This window comes from Charadrius vociferus, unplaced genomic scaffold, assembly GCF_000708025.1.
Source record: "Charadrius vociferus isolate BGI_N301 unplaced genomic scaffold, ASM70802v2 scaffold70, whole genome shotgun sequence".
In the NCBI taxonomy this organism is placed as follows: domain Eukaryota; kingdom Metazoa; phylum Chordata; class Aves; order Charadriiformes; family Charadriidae; genus Charadrius; species Charadrius vociferus.
The window spans coordinates 2,271,208-2,289,646 of record NW_009646851.1 but is presented as its reverse complement, the minus strand read 5'-3'; the positions used below and the strand labels follow the sequence as shown (position 1 = coordinate 2,289,646).

Below are 18,439 nucleotides of genomic sequence, written 5' to 3'. Positions count from 1 at the left end.
CACTGTTCAACAAACGGATTTTGCCTTCCTTTGAGGACTCTTCAACTCACATGGTGAACAATGCAGGGAAGCTACCCACCACTCCTCTACCTCATTTTCTTTGCTTCCACTCCTGTCTTCCCTCTGTGCTCAGAACCAGGGCAGCTCACCTCGTGCCCCTTCAGACAGGGTGCGCTTCCAGGCATACGGACCAGCCAGCAAGCCAGTCCGCCGGCTCGGTGGCTCTCCCAGGCTCCACAAAGCAAAGCAAAGCAAAGCACAGCCACCCACCGAGTTCCCACGGAGGGCTCTGCCCTCTCCTCTGAGTCACGCTGCTACCTTCAGCAGGCTCTTGTTAGGAAATAACCACCTCTCCCACAGGCACAAGGAGAAACTGCAAACACTTTCAAACTTAACCCTACTTGCTGCGTTCACATAGAAGCCTCAGCCTTTCCCAATGACTACTCTGTCTAATTTAGGAACTAAATAGAAGGGACTTCAGAGTGACAGCATCTTTCAAACAATAAAGCACCTTCTGGCACACTTCCAGAGTTGTACTTGCCAGTGTGTTCAACTCAATCTATGGTCTCTTCTTAAAGGAAAAAAAGTCTTTACAAAATATATTACTGATTTTTAAGCTATTACTAATGAAGTCAGTGCTAAGTTAAAACTTTCTGGCAAACTGCAATGATTTGGTTTTTTTTTTTTCACTTCAGCGACATTTGTACCAAGAGGAAGAACAAATTTTCCTGGCTTCCTTGGCAAGGCAAAGCTTTTCTGCGATCAAGTATGTCTTAGAGAACTTAGTAAGTCTTCTCAACATTTTCTGATCTTTTGGCAATCAATACCGAGTTGTCTCTTGCTGAGGCAACATCGCGCTTTGCCAGCATGCCTCTGTTTTCTTCTGTTAATTTTGTGTGGCTGCAAGTAGTACAGGAAGCTCTCAAGGACAAGGCACAGCCCAAGAGCCCTGGGGAGAGATCCTTGTGGTAGGAAGACAAGCACATGAAAGAAAGGAGGAAACTGAATAGTCTAAATAGAAAGAAAAAATTTCTTAAAGAAATCTTTTGCTATCTACATTTCAGTGTATTCTCATATAAACTTTTAACCTTTGACACAAAATAGACATCATTTGTTAAGTGCTTATTTAGTATGCAAATTCTTCATCACTTCTTAAACTCGTAAGTAACAAAGATGATACGTGGCTTATAATACGAGAAGAAGCTTGCCAGTGCTGAATTTCCTGTCTGTGCTCTTTTGTTAATTATCATTTTGTACACTCTAAACTCACTGGATTAAATAGCTACACAATAAATTTACAGTGACAGTTTATGAAGCACCCTCCTGGCTACTCCAACATATACAGCAAGAGTCAAACTTTCAGGGTACCTCTAAATATTTTCTGCATAAATACGGACATTTCAATTTGCAGATACAATTGTGTCCCTGCTTATGTGAGTACAGTGTGCAATCAGATGGGCTTGAATGTTTTGTGCATACATTTTTAGGCCTGCCAGAAATCTGTTTCAAGTTCTAACAGTTATGTAACTTAATGGATCAATCCTTTATGGTCTGCTTGACCATAAAACTCTCTTTCTTGGAGTATACTGGGTTCAGCTGGACACGCTAAAATGAGCAGAAAGAGAAGTGCAAGGTATTTCAATAATTTTGAACCAAAATTCTGCAGGTGCTTCTATCTTCTGAATTGTCATTATATCAGTTACCATACAGTATTTGGTGCATTCTCAAAGTTTTCATGTTCTGCTTTGTGACCTGACAGTCTGCTTTCACAGAACTGACATAAGGAGGAAATTTTTAAAATGATGCTTTTTCCTTTTGAAAATCATAAGGTGATAAGAAAGACTGGAATTGCTACATACAAGCTGACTTGTTGCATAATTTGGAATGAAAAATGATTCCACATACATAGGTGTATAAAAATAGGAGTACGCATTTTCCATATTAAAAAATGTTAGAATCTTTGAACTCAGTTACTCTCCAAAAATGAGTAACACTTGAAAGTATGTCCTTGAGTATCATAAAATGCCATAAGGCTGTTTATTCTTCCTTTGCGTGTCTGCTTGATTTGCTTCTTGTTATTCTGCTTCTTGTTTTTTAATGCACCAGAGTTTAGAAAACTTTGTGAACACTGCATCTAAGTTTATAATTTTACAGTAAAATTTTTGAGGCAGACCTGAGGAAAAATTTCTGCATTTTTTTTCTTCATTTCTCCATTTTCTTCTTTAGTGGTCTCTTGAAAAATCCAGCCTGCAGAAAAGAAAAAAGTGACTAAGAACTATTCAAAGCATACAACCTGTATTGGTAGCATTCGTGTGCTCATTCTTACTACTATTTTAATGCTTGCAGTAAAGAAAAAAGTCATTTAATATTTTATCACTGAAGTACAAAATTGTTCTTCCGGGAACGGAAACACTAAAGAGACGTGTCATAACAGCAGACAAAAACAGTACAGTTAATATATAGTAAGCAATTGCTGAATCATTGTTATGCTCACATAGCGTCAAAGGCTAAAACACATAATAATATTCAGTACTCAACTGAATAAATAATACTTTATTTTACACTTGTCTTTTTTTTTTAAAGAGGTTATGCGTGGTTAAATTTATAAACTCTAACCTTCTAATGTATGTAAGAACCAAGTATTTAGCTTGGAGAAGAGTGCCCACTTGTGGCAATGCTTACAGTACAGGCCTGGCATCTGCACAGAAAACCTGGTTATTGAACGCCACAGCCAGAGCTAATAAAAAACTCCCTTAATAAACCCTTAATCGTACTAAAATCTGTTCTAATATTTCTTTTCATAAAATACTGGTAATACAGGTTTCAATTGGTTAACATTGCATGTTACTCATCAGGAAAATGTAGTGTTATTAGTTACTTTGTCATTTCTACAAGATTTCATTCCACTTATTAGATAATATTAGTGTCTGTGAGCTGCTAGTTATCAGAAGGAAATGGTAGAGAATTTAAGCACATTTGTTTATTTTCATGAAGACAAGAACAGAATCACAGAATGGTTAGAGTTGGAAGGGACCTCTGGAGATCATCTAGTCCAACCCCCCTGCCAGAGCAGGGTCACCTACAGCAGGTTGCACAGGACAGCGTCCAGGCGGGTTCTGAATGTCTCCAGAGTGGGAGACACCACCACCTCTCTGGGCAGCCTGTGCCAGTGCTCTGCCACCCTCAAAGTAAAGAAGTTCCTCCTCATGTTAAGGTGGAACTTCCTATATTCAAGTTTGTGCCCATTACCTCTTGTTCTATCACTGGGCACCACTGAAAAAAGACTGTTCCCATCCCCCTGGCACCTTCCCTTTAGGTATTTATAAGCATTGATAAGATTCTCCCTCAGTCTTCTTTTCTCTAGACTAAAAAGACCCAAGTCCCTCAGCCTTAACGTGCAGCTTACCTTCCACAAAGCAAATATAAGCAGTGCAAGAATCAAGAGTCCAGCGAAGATACTCAGGAGGATAACCCATAAGGGGACTGTACCCGGTGGGAGCTCTTTGGAAATCTTAATCATGGTCTGCAAAGTGTTCAGAATGTAAGCAATAAGTAACTTGCCTTTCTAAAATATCAACAAAGCAGCATGACTTTTGTCAGTATGCAGTGATTTTCCAGTGTACCACTTCATTCTAAGTAAAGGAATTTGTAGGAGGGAATTGAGAAAATAATCTCCAATGTGAAACCCTATATTTACATAATATCTTGCACTTTCTAAGTTCATTCATTTCATGAGGGGTGGCCCTGCTGTAAGTCAGTAGTCATTGTTATCATGGGTACAGGACCACAACTTGGTACTGGTGAGCACTTGCAGTGTATGTTAGGGAGTTGCTTTGGTATTTTATTCGTCACTCAGTACCTGCCTCCCTGAAAGGTGGCTTCTAAACCAATTAAATTAAATAAGTGTAAAAGGCTGTGTAGATACTAATTTGATTTTAAACCAATCATAGCTGGTGTAAACTAAACTGAAATAAGGAATATTCACATTTAAATAAATGTGACTATATAGGAGTTCAAATTATTTTAACTTAAGAATTTATTAGAGACACTTTATAGTTCAAAAAAGCATTGAAGAGCTGAACGCTTAACATTCAACTTGAAATTATGTCTTAAAAAAAGTTAATTCTGAAATTCCATGGTTTGTAAAGTCAGCTCTCATCACTGGCAAGCCACTCAGCTGTGTTTTCACCCCTGGATTCAATTTTAAACTATCATTTAAAAGAAATGCCTAGATAAAATACCAGCTAATAGTTGACCTGTGATGTTTGTATTTCCAAAAATATTTTGCACAAGATGTAATTCACATTGAATATTACTTTGCTCTAAGTATTGGGGGTATTAACAAGAATAACACATAATAAGGCTTTTGCTTTATAATGTACATTGTGATAAATAAGCCCCTGCATGTACAAATTATCACAGAAAAGCCACTATAAAGGTCTTGGAATAAAGAGTATTAAAGGATAAATAACAACTCTAGCAAAATTAACGACATTTCTCTTTATACCTGACACCACTACTATAGTGTTATATACTTTCTTGTCTAAGTAAATGACCGGGAAATTCTGAAAAATAAAAGATCCTGTTTCAAATATGTATCTAGGCTAATGAAGTGGAAAGAAATAATAAATAAAGAAATAATAAATAAAACACAATGTACAAAGTAAGATCACTTCTAAATCACAGAATCACAGAACACAGAATGGTTAGGGTTGGAATGGACCTCTGGAGATCATCTAGTCCAACCCCCCTGCCAGAGCAGGGTCACCTACAGCAGGCGGCACAGGACGGCGTCCAGGTGGGTTCTGAATGTCTCCAGAGTGGGAGACTCCACCACCTCTCTGAGCAGCCTGTGCCAGTGCTCCACTACCCTCACAGTAAAGAAGGTCCTCCTCATGTTAAGATGGAACTTCATATGTTCAAGTTTGTACCCATTACCTCTCATCCTATCACTGGGCACCACTGAAAAAAGACTGCTCCCATCCCCCTGGCATCCTTCCTTTAAGTATTTGTAAGTATTAATAACATCCCCTTTCCATCTTCTTTTCTCTAGACTAAACAGACCCAAGTTCCTCAGCCTTTCCTCATAAGAGAGATGTACCAATCCCCTAATCATCTTTGTGGCCCTTTGCTGGACCCTCTCCAGCAGTTCCCTGTCTTTTTTGAACTGGGGAGCCCAGAACTGGACGCAGTACCCCAAATGCGGCCTCAGCAGGGCAGTGTAGAGGGGGAGGATGACCTCCCTTGACCTGCTGGCCACACTCTTCTTGATGCATCCCAGGATACCATTGGCCTTCTTGGCCACAAGGGCACATTGCTGGCTCATGGTTATCCTGTTGTCCACCAGGACTCCCAGGTCTCTTTCCACAGAGCTGCTCTCCAGGAGGTCAGCCCCCAACCTGTACTGATGCATGGGGTTATTCCCCACTAACCACAACCCTCTGAGCTCTATCTGTCAGCCACTGTTCAATCCACCCCACTGTCCATTCATCTAACCCACACTTCCTAAGCTTGCCTGTGAGGATGATGTGGGAGACAGTGTGGAAAGCCTTGCTGAAGTCAAAGTAGACAACATCCACTGCCCTCCCCTCATCCACCCATCCAGTCACGCCATCATAGAAGGCTATCAGATTAGTCAGACATGACTTCCCCTTGGTGAATCCGTGTTGACTACTTCTGATAACCTTCTTTTCTTCCAGATGCTTGGAGATGACATCCAGAACGAGCTGTTCCATCATCTTTCCAGGGATGGAGGTGAGGCTGACCAGCCTGTAGTTTCCCTGGTCATCCTTCTTGCCCTTTTTGAAGACTGGAGTGACACTGGCTATCCTCCAGTCCTCGGGCACCTCACCTGTTCTCTAGGACCTTTCAAAGATGATGGAGAGTGGCCCAGCAATGACTCAGGACCATTCAGGACCATTTCTAAAATACTATTTATTCCTTAAAAGAATAGGAACTACACTTTTAATTTACATAGCTGCAGGAAGCATTTATACTGCAGCAGGCAGAAAGACATCGGACAGTACTTCTCACCCAGGTACATTGGTGGCTAATGGGATTTTGGTATCATCATCTGACTAATTCTGACATTTCTACTGTTGTATGAAATAACTTATTTTTATTTAGAGTGGGATAATACATTACAACAGGTAACAGTCAGGTCACTAATAATGAATGAAAATGAATGATTCAGTAGCACAATAGATCCTATGAAGAGTAAATCCATGAATTATATGTTCTTACCTCCAGTTTTTGATGGTCATTTCTCAAAATCAGCGATGAATTTTCACTCCTAAGTAATGCTTTCACAACAAGGGTTAAGCTGTGAATACTTGCCTGAAAGAAGAGAGGAATGGCTATGATTTATAATTAAGTATTTTGAAGTAGAATGCTTTGTAGAAATGAGAAAGTGAAAGCAAAACAATGCTAAAACTTCAGGAGATGCTTAAAAAATTTGAAATTCAGTGAAGCTGCTCATGTGTCACACAACACACACACATCACTGTTTACAAGACACAAATACATTTTTGAACGAGGATAGAGCAGAGATTCCAAAAAAATACTAATAATCCTGGAATACTAATTTGGCCACAGGGGTGGATTTAGACTTTCTAAAACTCTGCTGTATCTCTCCTCTTGTTCTGTTATTTTCTAGAGAAAAAAGAAGACACAAAACAGGAACTCAGTATCAGAAATTTATCAACTGAGCAAAATGGACCACAGCCTGGTCATTGCTGTCATCAGACAATACTGAGATGTGGTCTCAAGTGGACTCTCTCTTCTCTGCTCTTTTTGATCAAAAAGTCATTTCTACACTTGAGAAATCTTTCCAGATTAAAATTTATTTAAAAAATATACGTTTCCATGTACCTCTCCTTATATCTGCTGAATTAGAATTTGCAGATGCATAAGTAGCTAGTAAGAAAGACAATCCATACATAGTAAGTAAGGGGTGTCTTCTTACCATGTTTTGAAATCCCTGCTAAGTACTTACTTTAAGGATAATAAAATGCATGTAAATTAGTTTCGAGGAAGTTTTAAAATAGCACAAGAAGTGATATTAAATACTAGGGGACTCTGAAGACTTAAAAAAACCTGAAAGGTATACTTTTAATAGACATTAGAAACATTGGCTGAAGTTTCTCAAACCCAGGAGTATTCTGAATACAAATGGGATTTACTTACTTTTATGATGGTAGGTTTCCATACTCTTAATGAAACATTCACTTGATATATGTCAGATGGGACCAGGGCACAATTAATAGATGCACAGCTGTATGTATCACAGTCCTGTTTAGAAAGCACCGGCATGAATTAATAGGAAGAGGCGTTTCACATTAATAAAATAAAAACATGTAAACTACTATATATACAGATCATAGACTTACTATGACACCAGTACCGAACTGATAGTGATTACTGGGGCTTTTTAGGCAAAAATGACACGGCAGTATATAAAAGAAGTTGAGATATTCATGCTGTGGTAGAATAGACTCATTTATGGCAGGCTTGCTTAGCCTTGAAGAAGCTCTGTTACTGTAGGGGTGCAGCAAAAAGTATCAGCAGAGTTCCTAAAAGATAAACAGCCTGTAACACCAAGTGTTTTTCTCCCAACGCTTCTCTGCAGCGTATCTGATCCCTTCAAACTGTGGGACACCTGAGTCTTTCAAGCAGGGCAGGACGTCTGTGTGCAAATTTAAGTATCTTTACTTCCCAGTATTGTTTGCTAGGTGGGAAGGCAGCAGAATTATTTTCAACACTTCGAAACATTTGCTTAGCCTCAACCTTTAATCACCTCTGTGAAGGACTATGATAAGAATGGCAAAATGCACTTCTCGTGGCATGGTTTCATCTGCACCAGAAACTCAACTTGTGCCTCTGTGCCAAGGAGGTAGTATGATGGGTTTCCCCCTGACATGCCAACAAAACTATGGCAGCAAAACTACTTTGCAACTCTTCCATCCAAAAGTGCGAGGCTAATCCTCTCCAAATGGGATCATCAATTACATTTCTACCAGCAGCATGGAAAATATGTCAGATCAGAGTGCTAGAAATTGAAATTTTCAACTGGTTGCCTAAAAACGTTGCAAGGGAGATGAGACGGGAATGGGAAGATAGAAGGTGAAGATATACTCAGCTGTCAAATGTGCTACTGTCATTTGCACATTTGCTAAATTTAAAAAAAAACACACCCCAAATTCAGTTCCACATACAGTTTTGTAGCCAAATAAAAACTATAGCTAGTCTACATAAAGATGGCTTTTCAGGCAATTAAGACAAAGTGAGTTTCCATAGTTTACAGTTTCAGAGAAGCTTTCATATATTTGTTGCAGAAGTACTCAGCTCAAAGATCTGGGTTAATATCTGGGATGAATATATACACTACATCTGGGCTTACCATAATTGTATCCTTTGTAGGTTCTTTTATTTTCGGCAACACAAATGGTTTCCCCATGCTGATCTTTAGCGGATCTACAGGGTAACTACTTTGGCAGATGGCATTCTGTTAGCAGAAATACAAATATTATTTTTATAGTCTTAATATGCAATCTATTACAAAAAAAAAGCTCTGGAAACAAGCCAACATTAATAATATTTAATATTTAATAACTATAATATTTACTAACCGCTAAATGCAATAAAACTGCATAGTGCAAGAGTGCAGAACAGGAAATTCAAATGGTGTAGGTATTGAAGTATCATTATTCAAACCACAAATGAGCTTTTTATGAGACAATTTAACCTAAACTCTACCGAGCTGCTTAAACATCTGTAGAAGCAAACAAGAGCTTCCTGCAAGATGACCACTACATGAACCAGCAAGAATGGGGTATTAAAAGAGCTAAATAGCTTTTGCATGGGAATCCACAGAAGTTCAGCCTTAGCAAGCAGACAGTCAAGTTAAGTGCAGGATTCAGGAGCCTCCGTTGCAGCACCCAGGAAGGGGGAGTGGGTGCTGGAGCACTGCTAGACCTCCACAGCTCCTTCAAAGGCAGCTGGGGAATACTTTGGTGTCTTCAGTGCAAGGGAATTTGTTTTTTCAGTCACTTTCAGATTGCCAGCATGAGGAGGATTGCAAATCCCCTGCAGTGCACTTTGGCACACTACTGTCACTAGGGTCTAGCTAGCAGCAGATGAATTGTACCCACAGAAAAAGCACAGATTTGTTGAGTTTATGTGCAAACTTGGGTCAAATGTGGTGATTGCTTGGGAATGAAAATAATGGGGGAAGGAATCTGAGAACAGACACAATATCTTTGTGTTCTAAACATGAAATACTTTGGGGCGTTTGGATTTTTTTGTTTTAAAGTGAACTTTGAACTTTAATTTAGACCTTTTGGTTTATATTTCCGTGGTGCAACACCTCAAAAGTAAGCGAAATATTTGGAGAGAGGTGCACATGCGTGTGTGTCTCTGAGGGAAAGATTAGAAGAAAAAAAAAAAAAAAGAGGTTTAGATAACCACGTAGTGATATTAGCATCCTTCATCCATCCAGTTATTGATATAGCTCTAGTTTTAATATCTACAGATCTGGAATTGTAGGATTTGCTGGAATTGTGATCTCCTCCAGCTGCTCTGGAGGAGTGAAATGGAAAAACTCAAATGAGGGCTCTGATGAAGAACATTGGAAAGACATGACCTACCATGCCCTTCAAGCTGTCTCAGTCCCCAGAGAAGGAAGAAGCCAGAGGACTGCTAGTGGTGGGGAGAAGAGGTGCAGGAAAGAAGAGGACTAAAGAAGAGATTGAACCCTAGACATACACAGCAGGACTACAGCATTTGCAATAAGCACTGCTGACAACAGAGATAATCGGAGGCTCAGTAGGCAAAACTAAGAAAGAAATTCCTATTTGAATTTTTCAGTTCCTTACAGAAATATTTTCAAATTTAAATTAATCATAAAAATAAAAATTCCTGGCTTACTTGAGAATGTGACAATGCAGTAAGGTAGAGAAGAGTGTTCTTGGCTGCTGTTATATTGGGAAATAAGATCTGCAGTGTGAGGTTTGGCATTGGAAAGTGTTCACCTTTTTCAATCTATAAAAAAAAGAAAAATATTTTGATTAGCACTTTCCTTATTTTGTTGGTATTTGATTGTGAGTTTTTTCCTTTCCTGTGCTTTTCTTTAATTCTTTGATTTTTTTTTTTTATTTTATTTTTCTACAGTCAGTTATGCAAAAAATGGTGTAATCGACTCCTACATTTCCCCCAAGAACAGCCTGTTGAGAATTAGCAGACACATTCTTCTGTGGTCTTTGGTAATACAATGCTCTATTGAAGGAAATCAAATGAACAGGATGAAAGGCGACATTTGACATGAACTCCTTCTTGTTATCTTGTTTACTGCACCCTCTTATCATCTGGGACTTCTATCTAAGGTCATTTCATTTCAATTTTTAATAAAGCCCCCAAAATGCTTTAACATGGGAGAAGAGCCACTCTGCCAGCAGTGGCTCCTGCTGTTTCCTCCTCAGGTGTGCTTAGGCAACAGCCCTCCTGCTCACCTGCTCCTCTCCACTGTTTTCCCTGAGAAGACCACAGGACATGTCTGTTAGCTGCTGCTCCTTCTGATCAGGCTTCTGATCAGGCCTGCTGTGGCCGAGGATGGAGAAAACACATAGATGGAATTGCTGGCAGGGAAATTGGTGACCCTCTCTCTGAAGTGGACAAGTTTAATAAATATTCAAGAACCTGTTAAACTTTTTTCTTCTGACTAGTCGTTTGTGATAAGCTGCTTGCAGCGATGAGTTTTGCTTACAAGATCATAAATGGTATGCTCTGCCATCCACCAGCTTTTACAGTCAGAAAGCAAAGGTTTTGAAATGAGATGAATCATGTCTTAAACAGCAAGAAAAGGTTCAAGGCTCTGGATTTTAACTTTTAGACTAAAAAACCATAGCTGAGCAGAAGACTGTAGGTGGGCTAAAAAATAGGAAAAAACCCCTTTGTCATTGCTATTTGGTGAGAGCAAAAACTTTCCCATGGCCCATTTTTTACAGATAGAAGTTGATCCAGAGACTTTAATCCTTTTTGTATGGGACCCTTGTTAAGCTTTGGATTTGACACTGGGAAAGAAGGATGCTCTCAAGATAACTAAATTCAGTCCTACTGCAACTTGAGGCTGAGCTTCCAGTCCATTCAATATCTTATTCTAAGTGACTTCAGTTTGCAGTATTCTTTCCATTAGGAAGACACCATTCTTGTAGCATGGCATTTCATTTTTGCAAAGCTGACTGGATTTTGGAAGTAATTTTGTTCTAAACTGCAAAGAATGTAAGTTCTCATCTACCGTGGCACTCTCTCTTTACCCTGCAGAGGACAGCAGCTGGAAACCCCACCAGAACTGCTCAGCAGGGATAGACCACTCTGAGAACCTCTGACTGACCTTACTCCACAGCAAGCATGAAAAAAAGGGTGTTAAACGTAAAACACCCATGTAGAATGTTTAACATATTGCATAGCTTCTATTTGAGTAATAGGCTATCGCATTAAGCGATTCAAACCAAATGAAAGAAAAAGATGAAACGAGTAGCTATATCATACAGTTTTGATTGTTTCTTACCCTATAATGTAGAGTAACTTCATCCCCGATCTGTTCTGTTGTGTTAATAGCAGTAGGCACAGTATCGTTTGCTGCAATTATAACATGGTGCTCTTTGAAAACACTGTGGGTTAAAAAAACACACACAAAAAAATCACCAATAAGCACACAAACTTCACAAAAACTTTAATAGTTAATAATGTAGGTCTTTTCATTATTTTGTGAATCCTCCAGCACTAGTCTTGCAATTAAGAGTGCACTGCTACTGCCACTGGAGTTCAACTCACCCATTTTCTGAGCAGTACTCACTTTTTATTATGTACATTTGTTCAGATAAAACTACAAAATGAGCAAATACTGTTCCCAAAAATAATACATAAGGGCCTGATTTTGCTGTTCTTATTCTAGGTGTGCAGGCCCTTATCCTGATAATTGCCATGTGAAACAGGCAGAGTCCTATAAAAGACAGAACCAAGTAAAAAGAGAATGAAACCAGCATATTCTAAATTCAACCTTATTTCCTATGGGACAAACAAAGGCTTGAACCATGAAATGCATCCAAAACTAAATTAATTATTTACAACTGTGCACCATGCAATGTAGCCTACTGGTAATATTTATGTTTTTCAGGGATGGAATTTAACTGAATTTTAGCTATTTCTGAAATAAAGTGTACAACAAAACCTGCATCAAAGTCTGTGTCTGAATTGATAAAAACACACCCTGAGAATCTAAAATAAAGGCTAATTTTTGAAGCTGGAAATCAAACACCACACCATGCAATATTGCAGTGATACAAACTTATGGCCATCAGGAAGCTGGAAGTGTTTGCTTTCTTATATACCTGCAACACCTTTGAATGAATAGAGCAAAGTACAAGAATCAACAAAAGCTGCTGTTGTACTTGCAAACTGCAGATCAAATTTAAATAGATAAAATGGAGATACAGCAAGATAGGGACAGTAACTGCTCCATTATTTCATGCAACTGCTCTTTTCAATGAAGCCCGTGCTTCCTCTTCATGAGCCTAGAAGCTGTCACCTGTCGATACTGAGCACAGCTCAACAACAAAACAACACTATATTCCCTTGGAACACCTCCTATTTACTCTGCTGGCAAATAAAAGTACAGAGAAGTATCAATACCTTACAAATATTAATCCTACTTCATATTTTACTGGAATTGTAACGCGTCCTCGGTTGTCACTCAAGGTTTCAGGTGGTTCTTCGCTGTCACTAAAACAAAACAACAGATGCCACTCAGATCAGACTGTGCAGAAGCAACACGACTACTAAGTGGGAAGGGATATTAAGAAACTGAAATACCTACAGCCCTGGGTATGAAAACACACGACTCATTTCCAGTTAATTACTATCTCCTAAAAATAAATTCAAAAGACTATTTCCAGTAACAAATGTTAAGTTCTGCACTAGTTCCAGCTGGGGCAGAAACACATCTTTGTTAAAATTACAGTTGACTGAATGAAAATGGGCCAAGTAAAGGCCACTACTCTCACACTATCCCTGGATTTTGCAGGGAATGGAAACACTGAGGGCAAGTGCATTCCTTTATCACTGACATCTGCAATGCTTGAGCTCTTTCAAGGCCTGACCTTTTTGTTTAGCATAAACCGTGATTCATGCTAAAGCGTGCAGTAATTTTGTAAGAGAATAAACCTTTTCTGAAGGTAAACCAACTAGAAATTACGACTCATTTTTGAGTCTCAGGTTCTAGAGACAAACAGCGATTTATTTAGTCCACTCAGTTTGCTGCTGGCCCAAGTACATCTGTAAAGGTCTACAGATTGTTTAACCACTTCTGAGTTCAGAAAAGCCATCACACAAATCTGCAGAGCTTTCTAAGAAAAAAAAATAATCAGAAGGTAAACAAGTAATGACTGCAACTAACCTTGTTGCATATACATGAACAGTAGCATTTTCCAGGAGATACGATGCATTGAATTGGAATGATATTTTGAAGGAAATCTGTTTAGAGAAATATATTACGCATTTTAAAAGTGAAAAAAAAAAAAAAAAGAAAGAAAGAAAAGCACATTAATAAGGTTTGATCTATGAAAAAATGAGTAAATTTTTGCTGCTTTTCTCTATGGAGTCCTTATTCCCATTTTAACACTTTTCTATGAATGAATCAATTTTTTTGAATCTGTCCCAATCAAGGAAATGTAATAGTTATCACTTATTAAACAGAAGCCTCAAATTTTCAGAACTGAGAAGCCTCAGTAAAACTTACTATATCACATATTAGAAATACATAGCTAAATAGTTCTTAATGAAACCAACTCATCTTGCAAGCATTTTTTTCAAAACTATCTCTTTTTTTCTCTAATGAGGAAGAAACAAAGCTACAAAGCCTGGCAATTACAGTGGAGATGAACTCTCAGAGAAGGCTGCTGGAATCTCACTTAATATATGGTAAAACACCTAGAATACAGAACAGAAATGTTTGCAATGTAAATAAATTACTACAAGGTCTCACAAAATTCCCTGCTTGTTATAACTAGGGCAAATCTATCACAATTTGGCACTACACAAAATTTGGAAACACTGTCCCAAACATGTCCCTGTTCATATCCTGACACTTAAGGGTAATTTTATATAAAGCAAGTCTTACTATTTGTTACTCTACAGGATTTTTCAGCTCAGCCTTTTATTTTTCCTTTAACGTTCACAAATCTTTATTATAAAGTGACCTAGAGAAAGTTGTCTTAGACATTTCTTCATATTTAAAAATAAAAAATCGAGCCAGGAAGAGGCTTTAAAAAGGAATGTATGCTTAAGGATGTAAGGATGCTTATCAGTGAATCAGAGATCAATTGATTTCTGAATGCAAAGGAGAGTATGAAATTTCTAATGTTAGGGATCTATAGCTACAGACAAACTCACAATCGAAGCATGAAAGGAAAATGCAAAAAACCCAGTAAAGCTGGGAATGGAGGACTGTGGGCACTGGCATTGGGCAGTATGCTTATTTGGCTGCAAGAAAGCAATGGCTGACTTAATTTCTACAAGTCCAAGGCACAAGTCGGAACATGTATGTGGGAGGCAATGGACATATCAATCAGGACATATCTCCTGATTGTCCCTCTGTTATGCATCTGCAACGCAGACCTGATATGACAGAGGAACAGACAAGAAGCTGCCAGGAAAGACAGTTGGTCTTATTTGCATGTGATTTGGTATTTCCCAATTCAATATTAGAACCATTTAAGTGAGGCTTAGGTGTGTATTTCCAAAGCCTTAGTTTAGCTAAAGCTTCCTCTCTATTCCAGCAGGAGATACAAACATCACTGGAACTGTTCAAGCTGGAGCTCGATTTTAAGTGGACTGCTTGCTGGAAAGGCCTCTCATTCGCCACTGTGCAGAGGTGAAGTCTTGATGCCTGGCCTTGGCAGATCCACGTTAGCATTTCTACATACCAGCTTATTCCATTTTCAGCCAACTGACTAAATTTTATATAGGAAATTACTAAAGTTGTAGGCTCCAATCTGTGGAAAGCCACAGTATCTGATGTCTTATCAGTATACCCTAACTGACAGTCTCTAGACCTGGAGACAGACCCTTCTGACCAGGTGTGCCACTTGCCTTCGGACAGCGTCAAGGATGGCAATGCGCATCTATTACCTCCTCACATGCCACAGCTGACTGCCCAGGCACTGAAGATCTGATGTTTTCCTATCTGGCTCAGTGCAGTTCATATTGATAGCTTGGGAAACATGAACGGACAGGTTTTGGGGTGAACACAAGAGAAAATAAATTCAGAGGTGATATGGACTGCCCTGGCCTTTGAACAACATGAAGCAAGGAGAACTTGCGTGCAGGTGGACTTTTTACCTCTTCTGCAGGCTTTAGAAATGGATATCCCACTTTGCAGGTGATGTTGTGATTAGACTCACAGCTATCTTTCTGTATGTCCTAAAGGAAAAAGAAAGAGAAATCATGATCATGTGCAAACTCTTTTTAAATTTTGACTAAGCATCAAGGGCCTGTTGAACATATATAGCACTGCCGCTTTTCATTGTCAAAACATCGTAAGAGTCAAAGCTTTAGTGGAACTGGAACAAAAACAGGAAGCCACAACTTCTGCAAAACATTTTCCACCTATGGATGTCTGCATCAATTAGTAGCCGTTATTCTCTTCCAATGAAAGTGCTTGGAACATTAGCAATTATATACAAACTGGATATCATGCAAATTAGTCATGGGGTCTAGCAGACCAACATATGTATAAGTACACAGTTTTTACATGTAATTTTGTGAATGTGTTCCTAACTCGGCAATAAAAGTGACATTCATTCTCCATAAATTATTGACACAGGGTCAGCGACAGTGCTATGGATCCCTGACTTCTCCTATGTTCAACATCAGGACTGTTGACAGAAGACAAACATCATCCAATGTTTTCCACCTGAACTGAGGTGAATTCATAGCATATCTCCTGAGGCAGGCAGAAAAAACAGCTACTTTGGAAATGCAGTGTGAGGTCGGGATGAGGCAGGCACTGATATGTGCTGCTCTACCAAGACAGTGTTTTTTCTATACATGTGCAAAAAAAGAATTCTAGAGGCTCAGAAGCTGTACTGATGAATAATAAGGCATTTCTGGCTCTACAGATATACAGATGATTCATGGTGCTGATGTTCATCTAAGATGCGGGAACTTACTAGACAGTCTAAGTGTCATTGTGAAACTTGCGTCTGTTGTTAACAGAGGCGAGGCAAGAAGGCACTCAGGTCAAAATAAATACACTCTTTTAGAGGGATATGCGAGGACAGCACTCCCAGGCAATCTCTTCCAATTAACTGAGATGATACCAGATAAGTGAAATTCAGGCTTAATAAAAAGGCTTCCTCAGATCTCCCTAACAACATAGGTTATGATAAATGTGATAATGTGAAAAATTCCTACCTCAATGCCAGCAAAAATAATATTTGGAGAATACTGAACCAAAACTCTGGTGTTATAGGCACTGTCTTTTTTGTTCTTCACGGAGAGCTGGATGGTGAACTTATCATTGCGTGACTTTACAATGAATGGAGAAGAGCTGTAAAATAAATCAAGAATGTTTGACACCTTAACTTTTGAACCTGTTTTTAACATAAAGAAGAACTTCTTTCAGTGTCCAGACTATATTGTTTCTGATTTGGAAATTATGCCACAGTATTATATTAATAGACTACAGAATTTATAATTTACATAGAAATTTAGTACAGATATCAAGTGATACAATAAACCCAGTGTAGTTACCTGTCTCCAGCTATGCTTGCTTTTACATTCAGAACAAGATCTGAAATGCATTTATTTTTGGCTCCACAATCTTTTGTGAAAGGAATCTGCAACAATAGTATTTTTATTCTCAATTTTAATACATTTATTATTAAAATTAAACACTTGCATTTTAATTCATTATCTAATTTTATGTAAGGTCTTCTGTTTGACAATCAAAGAAGCCTTCCCTAATATTAATCAGCTACACATGCCAATATCCTGTAAAATGCACAGGTGAAACACAAGCTTTCGACTCATTCCCTTCTAAGTGATTCATCTAGATCAGAAAAAGAGGCGATACTAGAAGTATGAATGATGCCAAGCACCATCCAAGTAAATGACTAACATTCCCCTGTTCTATCTACCTAAAAAAATGACAATAAAATTGCTTGTACTCTCATCTATCTTCAGTTAACTCGGACAGCTTTTAAACCCCAGGCTGGTTCCCAAGCACATTGAATCAAGCTTTTCACTCCTGAAAAATCTATTCAGAGGAAACATCTCCTGGACAGGCTCAATGACCCTCCCTCTTTAGCTAATTTGTGGACAACACTTTCAGATCTTGTGTGGGCTATGAATTTTACCTCAAATACTTTGGTTATTAATACAAAATCTTGCTGACTTACATATTCAGATATTGAATTTGGCAGGTTGCTATCAAGAACAGGTCCACTTTCTGGATCAGAAAAATTGAACTCCAGCAAAACCTTTACAGAGTCCTGAAAGTCAGGTTTATCCTAGAATATAAAGAAAACAAAATTGCTGTTATGGACATTCACTTTAATGTCTAAGGAGGCTAAAAAAACCCCCAAACCGCTGGGGTAAAATATTTTTCAGTCACACTGCCGCCATCCTTGCTAGAGAAGCATTTGAACGTTTGCAATTGATGATAAAGCATTTAATGTGCAAACCAATCCTTATACATATCTACTAATGTTTTTTGTGTATCTCATCTCATCTCATCATAAAAATTTCACATAGTCTGAGCATATCCAACACAATTTCATTCAAGAATGTCTCAGAACAGTCAGCTTATAGACTTTCCTCTTTTAGTTGTGCAGAAAGGGCCAGTAAGATGAACAGCAGTGGTATCACCTCATGTGACATCAAACTGAGGCCTGCTGCTAGGAGAGGTATTGAATATTCAAGCAAATTCTGAGCATCGTTTATCACTAGTTTTGAATTATGATACAACTGTGAAGTCACTAAATATATTAAATGTGGGCAGTTTATAATACACGTCTCTGTTCACTCTGCTCATTAGTTACAATCTGGACAATTTCACACTCACAGTTGCTAATTACATTTCTGTTTTGCAGTGAATAAGTATTCTCTATCCCAAAACTAATTTGTGAGGGGGTTTACTATGTTATAGTACGAGGAATCGCACCAATATGCAAACTAGACTTCCAGCTCACATGCTTTTGGTGAGTTTTGAATGCACCTAAACTACTAAGCATGATAACTGCTTAGTTCCTCTAAGTGTTTCATGCTCTTTCTTAAGACAGACACAAACAAAGAGACAAAGGTAAATAGACTGTACATACAAGTAAATAGTTTTTATCTATATACATATACAAATATATAAATCCTAAATACAAAACAAATTTTA

General features: G+C 38.4%; 1 protein-coding gene across 1 annotated transcript in view; it reads right to left on the bottom strand.

The window, feature by feature from the left end:
* Positions 1 to 2,095: 2,095 nt before the first annotated feature.
* ITGA1 (integrin, alpha 1) overlaps positions 2,096 to 18,439 on the bottom strand; it is a 43,683-nt gene continuing 27,339 nt past the window's right edge. Inside the window, exons 17-29 of the mRNA XM_009894188.1 lie at positions 17,454 to 17,564; positions 16,807 to 16,892; positions 16,468 to 16,603; positions 15,394 to 15,474; positions 13,451 to 13,527; positions 12,688 to 12,777; positions 11,564 to 11,666; positions 9,925 to 10,038; positions 8,399 to 8,503; positions 7,186 to 7,290; positions 6,244 to 6,336; positions 3,407 to 3,523; positions 2,096 to 2,247 (exon numbers count right to left, since the gene is read on the bottom strand). Of these exons, the coding sequence (XP_009892490.1) occupies positions 2,203 to 2,247; positions 3,407 to 3,523; positions 6,244 to 6,336; positions 7,186 to 7,290; positions 8,399 to 8,503; positions 9,925 to 10,038; positions 11,564 to 11,666; positions 12,688 to 12,777; positions 13,451 to 13,527; positions 15,394 to 15,474; positions 16,468 to 16,603; positions 16,807 to 16,892; positions 17,454 to 17,564 (1,263 nt within the window). The 3' untranslated portion in view covers positions 2,096 to 2,202. The remainder of the gene's footprint in view (positions 2,248 to 3,406; positions 3,524 to 6,243; positions 6,337 to 7,185; positions 7,291 to 8,398; positions 8,504 to 9,924; positions 10,039 to 11,563; positions 11,667 to 12,687; positions 12,778 to 13,450; positions 13,528 to 15,393; positions 15,475 to 16,467; positions 16,604 to 16,806; positions 16,893 to 17,453; positions 17,565 to 18,439) is intronic.